Source organism: Tenebrio molitor, chromosome 8, assembly GCF_963966145.1.
Source record: "Tenebrio molitor chromosome 8, icTenMoli1.1, whole genome shotgun sequence".
Taxonomy (NCBI): domain Eukaryota; kingdom Metazoa; phylum Arthropoda; class Insecta; order Coleoptera; family Tenebrionidae; genus Tenebrio; species Tenebrio molitor.
Genome location: NC_091053.1, coordinates 6930980 through 6940786, shown reverse-complemented (window position 1 = coordinate 6940786; position 9807 = coordinate 6930980). Strand labels below are relative to the sequence as shown.

The window sequence follows — 9807 nt, the reverse complement described above, 5'->3', positions numbered from 1 at the left end:
TGTGACTGCACATCGCTCTGCAGTGATTAAAATTGAACTCTTCGAAAGAAACGTCGTCCAGCGTGTTCTCCTTTAATTGCAGACGCTACGCAAATACGCTGTTTGGTACAAGTTGCTGGGTCAGGTCCTGTACTACGCAAGCGTCCCTCGGCCCGTAGGGTATCCTGTAGTGCAACTGGTTCAAAACCTTCCAACCCTCCGCTAGATTCGCTTCGATTTCGCTCTTGTCGCGTCGCTGATCCGCTTTGAATTTTTCTGAAAAGTTAAAGTCGCAATTTTCACTAGATTATTGATGGGACTTGCCACAACACATTACGTAGGGCTGGCATATCCTTCGATTGGAGTAGTACGTGGTGAACCAGTAATGGTTGGAACTGATCGGTGGGATTGGGGCGTTGACTTGGCAGGATATTCTGGTCTGGTTTTGGCCGTTGAATTTGACCATTTTAGGTGGAAAACTTTAAAAATTTGTAGTGAACAGTGTCGCCATCTGGCCTGTCAGTCAAGTCAAACTTGACAAATTTAATTCAAAGCCTACTACATTTTTTGTTTATCAAATTTATTTAAGGGGCTTCGAATATTATTATTTATTACTACAATTATTATTGTTATCGTAGATCAAAGCTCCCGAAGATCATAAATGTAGATTTAAAAAAATAATAACAAATGTATTTTTGATATTTCATGTCAATTGTGTTTATTCAATACAGTAGACATAAGAAAGCGATAAAAAACATGTTAAATGCATTGCCAATAATTCTTCACGGTTTGCAGTGATGCAAATAGCGAGGGTACAAACAGACTTCACGGATGTGGTATCTGTTCAGCAACCAACACACGAATCTCTCTAGACCAAGACCGTAACCACCGTGAGGACACGTTCCGTATTTTCTTTGATCGGTGTACCAAAAGTATGGCGCAGGATCGATCCCTTCACGTTTATACCTGTTCCAAAACGGTCATTACAAACATCTAAGATTATTATTGTCATTACCCATCCATCAATTCCTCCAAGTCATGTATCCTCATGGACCCACCGACGATCTCGCCTACGTTGGGCAACAGAACGTCTACGCTTTCAGTCAAACGTTGATCTTCTGGACACTTGGACATGTAGAACGACTTTATGTTAGCCGGGAAGCGACAAAGCATGATTGGTTTGTTGATCTGATCAGTCATTTTTCTCTCGGGCATTTCGGGAATGTCCTACATCGACATTTAGTCAAGAAAGAAAATAATACGGGCATACAGACCTCTCCAAACTCGTAGAACGAGCCGTCCTCTTTCGTGATGTTGTTCTTTTTGAGGTATTCGATAGCGTCGGAATAGTTCATTCGGAGGAATGGTCTGGATGGTACTTGGAAGTTGGGGTTCAGTTCGTGCACGATGTCGGCGTAGGGGGATTTCAAAACGCGATCGACCACGTCGCAGATGAGGTCCTCGAGGCGATCGAGCAAATCATCGAATTTTATGAAAGGACATTCAGCTTCCACGTGAGTGTACCTTTAGAAAAAAAAAATTGTTCTGTCTACGTGTCACGAGTGCAAACACGCCTTACTCTGCTAGATGTCTTCTGGTTCTGCTCTGTTCAGCTCTGAAACTCTCGGCGACACAATACACGTCTCCCATCGACGGCAGACAAGTCTCTAGGTAGAGCTGAGAGCTTTGAGTCAAGTAGGCTTCCTCCCTGATCACAAAAAAATATTTCTTTGGGTCAAAAATGTGTAAGTCGAGACGTACCCGAAATAATCCATTTTGAACAAAGTCGAGCCCCCTTCTACTTGCGTTTGAACGATCGAAGGTGGAGTCACTTCGCAGTAACCGCGGTCCAAGTAGTGATCTCTGAAAGGGGAGTTAGGAAATTCGAGGGCTACAAAAATCGGAGGTTCACCTAAATGCCTGAAGAAGAACCGATCGCATCCGTAACACTTTCGACGTGTTCTCCCCACGGATCATGATATGCCTGTTCTCAGCTTGGACATCTGGGAGGGCTTGTTCGTTGAGGATGGAGTCGGCACCCCCTGGTGGCGCCAGTCCGATCAGCTCCCAGTAGTCGACGACGAGTTCATGACCTCCTGGAGCCTACCCCACATTTTACTGCACTCAAGAGTCGATAATAAATACGCGACTTACAATTTTACCCTCTGGAACTTTTGTGAGCATTCCATACAGCAACACTGATGATTCCGTCGACAGAATTACTGCGTTGTAAGTTTGACAGAGCACATCGGTCAGGACAGTTTGCAGAAAACCAGTCCCGTCGCGCAACGTGATAAACATCAAGTTTTTCCCCTGTCGTCGGAGCCGGTGCACCCAACCGTAAATCTTCACTCTCTGGTCCCTGTGTTCCTTTCCTACAACCGACAGTGGAAATCTAGTTTTCTCGTGAGAAAAGCAATTCTACCTTGACTGATTTTGATACGTTTCGCCGTCGGCAGCGACTTGTCTTCCGTCACGATGACCTTCTTAGCTTCTTCCAGATTCTTCTCGCGTTTAGCCGCGTCCTCTTCTTCTTTCTTGGCGGCGTCGGCTTGCTTGTGCGACTCTCTCAACCAAATCTTCTGGATTTTTTTCAACTGGGATTTCGACGCTGGTGCGAATTTTGCTTCCTCTTTGCCGTCCACGTAGATCGCCGGGAAGGGCTCGACCCCGGCGTGCCGCATGGCTTGGAGGATGGTCTTGAAAGGCTTGTCCTCGGTGCCCAGACCTGTCTCATCGCTTCCGGCCTTCTCGGAAGTGTAAATTGCTGCAGCAATTAAAATTTTTATTTCGCGAGCATTGAGAGATGGAACGGTTGGCAACACTGACGATCCACTTCGCTACACCCTCCCATACCACTCAAAATTACACCCTGTCCCTTTAAAAAAGGCCAGAAATGCAACAGCAGTCTAGTCCGCAGCATTATTAATTTTTATTACGTTAAATTAACGAATTTCGATGTCCCTAGATCTGCTTTTTTAAAAAATCAATAACAAAACAGCCAATTTTTTTGAGAATCAACAATCGGCGGACTTGGAATTCAAAAGTCGACACCTTTTCTATGTATTCTAAGTATTTTCCTCGTTTTAATTTGAAAACTGTGATTTTTTTCATCATTTTGCCGGGGATCCACGCCGGCTATCGCGAGTTGTTAGGTTAAATGAAAATACTCACGAGTTCCACTATCACCGGACATTATCAAAAATTAAACTCTTCAAGAGTTGAACAACCTAATTTGTTTGGTCACACTTTAAATCTGATGCAATTCTCCGATGAAATTCGTATTTATTGCAGCTGAAACGTCATCCGCTAAACGTCAAAACGTCACTTTTGCCACAGGAAACTGTTCCCCCACTCACATCCACACTGCCGGCTCGCTATTGGTCATTGGTTCATTTTGACATGGAAAGGAGTGAGGAGGGGTGAGGGATGAGCAGTTTATCAAATCGTAGGGGCAGGGTCGGTGTAAGGAGGATGCAATAATAACACACGAGGAAAACTTCATTTGGAAGAAAAAGAGTAAATAATGAGGCACTCGAGTAAGTAATAATAGGGCAAGATTTTGATTTTGACGCGAAATTAAAATATGCGAGAGGAGTTGGACGAGTCGGTTTCGTAAAAATCGCACTAGAGCCTGCTCTGCTATTTTAAGCTCTTATTATTTTAGAATAACACCTGAGCTTATTATGATACTGAGGGCTTTTGCGTGGACATGAAGCATAAAACGTTGTTTCACAACGGAAAAATCAAGAAGCTAATAAATTGTGAGAGGAGGTTATCTTTTTGTGTGTAGATAAGATGGATCATTATCGAGGAGCTGGTAAAGTAGATCCGGACTATGAGAGTTACAACTCGGCCTTAGAACTGAACGAGGAAGAAGGTAAATGAATAAATGGTGAGTCAAGTGAGTCACGTTTATTTTTAGACAAGAAGGAAAATTTGAGCAAGATTAAAAAGATAATAGAGGATGAATACAACAGAGAAATCATACAAAGGCAACAGCAGATAGAAGAGATTGAGTTGCAAATATGCAAGGCGCGCAAATTATTGCATCTACTGCGCTATGCTCTGATAATGTCCTACTACAAAAAGAAAGAGTTGGAGTACAGTGGGACAGAAGATGAGGCCTCAGCCTCTGACAATTTTGTTGTTCCTGACAAACAAAACAGGATTCATCCTGCGGTTAAGAAGCTTCTAGGAAAAAATATTCACAATCTTGATCACTTGAACTTAAAAGACAAGAGAAAAAGTAGCGCCAGGAATGCTTTCAGCTCATCACACAAGGCCCCAGAACCTCCTCTAAAGTCCCCAGAAAGCAAGAAAATCAAATTAGATTTAGAAGTGTCTCAATCGCCTGAAACAATAACTAATGAGGTACTCGATAAAAATGAAGCTAATTTAGATTTTATCAGGAATAGGAAGAAAACTAAGTACAGAATTGTTGTGGGGAACATTTCCAAGTGGATGCCTTCTTCGGAGGAGGACATCCTCACGCATAAATGGATGGTATATGTTAGGGGACCAAAGGAAGCGCCTGACGTGTCCCACTTCATCGACAAAGTTGTCTATTATTTACACCCTTCTTACAAGCCACACGATGTTGTTGAAGTCAGGTGAGTTTTCAAGGTTAGAGAGAGTGGAAGTTGTGTAGTGGCCTTGAAATTGGTTGCATTTGTTGCCGCTCGGGGCGCCACACGGTGTTACTCTTGCGTTGGGAAAAAAATAGCAAATTCTGTAAGCTTCGAATGTCAGATGCACGACCTGCTGTATTATAACCGGGCTGTTCATTTCATTAAAAATGCATTATGAAAATATTTACGAGAAAGAGCCAATTTCCGCCGATAAGGGCACCACAAAACGGGCGCTTCACACTTAAATAAATAGTAATCAATAGCCAATATAACAAAACAATAACAACACTAAACACAAAAACAACCAACAATCAGGAAAAAAATCACCAATTTAATTTCAAAGCAGCAAAATACGAGTTTTTTGACTTCAAATTCAAAATGTCATTTGAACGAGAAAAATTTTCGGTGACAAAAACTTAAGATGAATAATATCCCCAAAATGCGCCCGTACGCTAGCGCGCTGCGGGGATCACTCAAACTATTTGTTAATAAAATTCCATAATTAGCTAGCATTGATAATAATTAATTAGCGTTAACGTTTGTTGATTTTAGCGAATCTCCGTTTCACTTGTCTCGCCGAGGTTGGGGTGAATTCCCCGTGAGGGTACAAATTTTCTTCAAAGTAACATTAAACAAACCGATCGACGTAGTTCACAACATTAAACTGGACAAAACGTACAGCGGAAGACAAACCTTGGGTAAATCTGATAAAAAAGTGAACTGTCAAGTTTGGAGAGATGATTGTGGCAACTTTCAGGGAACGAGACCCTCGTGGACGTGTTCCTTTACGACGACAACAAATCCGCGTTCAAGTGTGAACCAGAATTGAACAATCACAACTGCCCGCTACTTATTTTAGAAGAAGACATAAAGATCGAAGAGTTGGATTTGTCGGAAGTAGCGTCGACCAGTACCGAACACGATTACTGTTCAGGTGCTAAGAACAAAACCAATGAAAAACCCACGAACGATCGCATCATTTTCGACCACCCGTACTGTCGCCCCGCCTCGTACGAAAGCTTGCCCAAAGTGAAGAGAGAGAAAGTGGAACAGGACGAATCCAACAAGTTGATCTACGGTCTGGACTCGTATTTGCGCGAGTCGAAGGAGGAGGAGGAGGACGACAGAAGAAACAGAACGATAATCACTGCGAACACTTTCAATCATTTGGGGCCGCTCAACCGAAAGGACATCAAATTCAGCAATACGAAAATCATCGTCTTGGGAAAAAAAATCGACGGTTGCATCCTGACCAATTGGAACAAGCTGACGTCTGCTAGATTGGTGCGAGATGTGGTCAACGTCCCGAATAAGTACGAATCGAACAGTTTTAAAGTGAGTTTGCCGAAAAACGCCTTCAAGAATATGGGTGAGGCGCTGCCTTACTTGTTTAAGAGGCTCCCTCTGTACAGCGAACTAGCGAACAACGTAAGCTACAAACGGGTTTACCCTTTCACCGCGTCCACTTTGAAGGAGTTCGTTAGTTGGAACGTCGGGAAAAGACGGAGTTCAGAGGTTCGTCTTATGGAGAGCGCTTTCGTGTACCTAATTATGTTGCGATTTTAGTGGAGTCGGGCCAGGATCATCAAGAGTATTCTCGTGTCCGAGGGCATCCACGGTGCTGAAAAGTGGAGCACGAAGGCGGTCCTGATGTACGGAAGATCGCACGACTACACCCCGTTCATTTCTTACGACTTGTTCAATCGCGATTCCGACGAGAAGAACCTGTTGTTGTCGTGTTTCGCGACGTCCGCGAAGCTCGCCAAGAACAATCTCGTCAAGAGTGTTCGCCACGACGATCCGGACGTGACCGTCAACGTCGATTCCGACACAGGTACGAGTCTTGCAGCGTGGAAATGTCATCTGAGGTGGTTGTTTGCAGATGTGGCGTCGCCGAAGAAGAACAACACCAAAGTGGTGGACATTTCAGATCCGCACTTGAAGCTCGAGTGTTCGTACGTCAGACAGAGCGCGCTGGATTGCGGGATTATTCTTAAGCCGGAGGAGATCGACGAAGGGGTGAGGGTGAACGGCGCCGAGCTCATGATTCTAGAAGCTGTCAAGTGTCTAGCCGAGAATTTGATCCGACGGGCGAAGAATCATCGAGTTTGCACGAGGATTTTGAGGTGAGTGTCGAGGCTCTCGTGTGATTTCTTTACCGATTTTTAGTCCGAGCACAAGTGCTATCAATAAGGAGGATGTCGAGGTGGCCATCAACGAGCGCCCTGAAATGTTTTCCGTCAAACAGTACAAGAAGGAAAGAAGGAATTTCGAATACTTCTCCTAGTGCCGAAGATTCATCACGACGAATAGCATGTTGCAGAGATAATGTGATTGAATATATTATTTTTTTAAGCGAAACTGTTTTTTTTTTCTATTCGTTTTAAGGCTTCATGGTAGAAATAGTATATTATGCACCGAGGGAGTTAAGTGGATGATTTTTAGCCGAAGTGCAGTTTGTAGCCCGAGGTTTCTACAAAACACTGAGGGTAAAAATCATTCACCCCCGAGGTCCATATACGTACTATTTTTTTTCGCTACTAGTCTGAGAAAGCGTCATTATTTACTCCTGAACCGAACCCAGAAGTAAAATTTTTCTCCTACTGGTTAATAATTTTTCATTATTAACCCAGGGTTAATAATGAACAACCGTCACCTAGCAACGACAGATTGTCGCTTATTTCATTGGTTCACGTGACGATTTTCATAGCAACCGTTTAGAAATGACAACTAGGTATGGCAAAAATAATTTTCCGACGACCACTATGAAAAATGCGTAAATTCGCAGAAATAACTATTATTGAAAGTTGGCTATTGCATGCAAATAGCGAACCCGTGTGCAATGAAACTGGTTAGCCAATCAGATACCTTCTAGCCTGTGCGCAATGAAATCATTGCACACAGTTGTAGTAACCATGGCCACCAATGTATGTTTTGTCCGCAGCTCTGTCGAATAATATTTGAAGTTTGAAGGAATACCGAATATTAGCGTTTTTTTTTTGTGGTCGTCGGAAAAATATCGTGTATACCACGTGTTGAAAATTCGATTTCATTTTCAACTCTTGATATACAATATACTATTACATATCGATGTATTGCATGATTTGATCCATTGCAAGCAGATATCGATGTCGTAATAAAAAAAATCGAGGTATTAAATACATCGATATACCTTCAAGGTTACAGGAATCTACTCGAATCCGATAAATCATAAACTGTTGGTTTTGAAAAAAGAGCAAAAACAGGTCGATTATTAATTTCAATTTCACGTTTATTGACGTACACTTGCTTTCAAAACTCGCGTACACTTATTTTTCGCGGTATTATATAAGGGTAGTAATTAGTTAACTCTGACATTTAAACTTTTGAAAAGTCAAAATGCCTCGACTGACAGAGCAAGACAAATTAGAAGAGGAGTGGTCCATAAGAAGGGTTGCTACTCACAATGGGCTAAATAAAAGCGCTGTTCTACAAGTAAAGAAGAGGTGGGAACAAGAAGGGAAAGGGACCGTGAGTAGAAGACCGATCATAATTTTTTAAATTACTGTCAATGTCATTTTTAACCAAATCTCAAAATTACCCGTTCACACTGCTCAAATTTTGCAAAATCGTTGATACTTGATTTTGAATGTGTACGCGAAAGTTTTGAAAGCAAGTGTACATTTTTTTTATTCATGGTGTTCCTTGTCAAAGTAATGACGTCATTATCTATTTTTTTAAATAGCAACCTATATTATTATTCGTCATCCTTTTGATAGGTCTTTTCGTCTTTTATATAACTGTCAACATGACAGTAGACTGTATAAAAATTGTACCCCATTATATTTTTAAAAAACTTGAGAAAAAAATTGTTGAAAATTAAAAAAAAAAATTTTTTCTTCAAACGTCCGTAAATTATGACATTATCCTGCTGCATTGATAATGCTAAAGTGTCACTTCATTGTCATGGCATCTAACGAGCTGACGAGCGGCAGATAAAGTTATTATCTCCGCTGAGGGCGTCCGTGAAGTTATTATCTCCGCTGATGAGCGGCAGTAAAGTAAACTAGCTAAATCATTTGAAATTCCTACCTGGTTTCTTAACATGTCTTAAATAATTTATTATGAAGGTTTGAAGAAAAAATAGTATATGTTATTCGGGGCAAAAATGGTTTTATGTGCTTTGGCTGGTTTGTCTGCCTCACTGCGTTCGGCAGCCAATCTACCAGCCGCAGCACATAAAACTTCATTTTTGCTCCTCATAACATAATATACTATTTTCTTCAAACGTCCGTAAAATATGACATTGCACTGCTGCACTGATAATGCTAAAGTGTCACTTCATTGTCATGGGATCTAAGGAGCTGACCAGCGTCCGTGATGTTATTATCTCCGCTGAGGAGCGTCCGTGAAGTTATTATATCCGCTGATGAGCGGCTGTAAAGTAAACTAGCTAAATCATTTGAAATTCCTACCTGGTTTCTTAACATGTCTTAAATAATTTTTTTCCCTACCGGTTAGAAATGTAGGCTGTGGATACCTCATTTGACGTGAGACAATTCAACTTTCTCGCTAAGGTAAGAAAGTTAATCATGAAATGTTTATGGTAAAACTGTACCAAAATACAAATGTCTAAAGTGTCAAAAGTGAAATAAGTTATTGATAAATGAAAGCCAATTCAGTAAAGCAAGTTGGTAGATCAATCATATAATCTGGAAAATAAACAGATAAGCTAGGTAATAGATTACTTTACCCTGTTTATATCAAATTTTCGAACAAACGTCAAATCTTCAAATGCGATGACAAGTTAATTAAACAAATAACCCAGCCTACTATTCAATTCTCAAAATTTTCGTTTTAATCAGGAATATAACCATCTCTTTTTGACTTTTTTCAACGAAGTTGTGCCGGTAGGGAAAAAAATAGTATTCAAACCTTGTTAAGAAAGTCCCCTTGCAGACCTTAGGAACCATATCATCTATCGATGTAACAATGAGAAACGTATGGCAGAAAAAAAATGGTTCTATAGTGTCATGCAACGCCATGCAGAATTACGAGTTCGTCCAAAGAGGGCAGAGGTCGATCTCGACGCCGTCCGCGTCGGCCGCTATATATATATCTGCGGGAGGCTTTCGTACCCCTGGCCGCGTCCTTGGAGACGAATAAACATTTTTGTGACCCGCCAAAAAATGGTCACAAAAAAACAAATACTCGATAA

General features: G+C 41.5%; 2 protein-coding genes across 2 annotated transcripts; one reads left to right on the top strand and one right to left on the bottom strand.

Annotated features, from left to right (window-relative positions):
• Positions 1–669: 669 nt before the first annotated feature.
• Positions 670–3321, bottom strand: AsnRS (asparagine--tRNA ligase). The gene is made up of 9 exons (XM_069055581.1): positions 3154–3321; positions 2405–2746; positions 2134–2354; positions 1892–2082; positions 1741–1842; positions 1559–1687; positions 1254–1503; positions 995–1206; positions 670–945 (listed from the first exon to the last, which is right to left on the bottom strand). The coding sequence occupies exons 1-9, from the start codon at positions 3173–3175 to the stop codon at positions 762–764; spliced, it is 1653 nt and encodes a 550-aa protein (XP_068911682.1). The 5' UTR covers positions 3176–3321; the 3' UTR covers positions 670–761.
• Positions 3322–3374: 53 nt separating this feature from the next.
• D12 (YEATS domain containing 2 homolog D12) lies at positions 3375–6971 on the top strand. The gene is made up of 8 exons (XM_069055580.1): positions 3375–3518; positions 3647–3859; positions 3905–4592; positions 5163–5308; positions 5368–6125; positions 6177–6444; positions 6493–6736; positions 6780–6971. The coding sequence occupies exons 2-8, from the start codon at positions 3778–3780 to the stop codon at positions 6895–6897; spliced, it is 2304 nt and encodes a 767-aa protein (XP_068911681.1). The 5' UTR covers positions 3375–3518; positions 3647–3777; the 3' UTR covers positions 6898–6971.
• The last annotated feature ends 2836 nt before the right edge of the window (positions 6972–9807 follow it).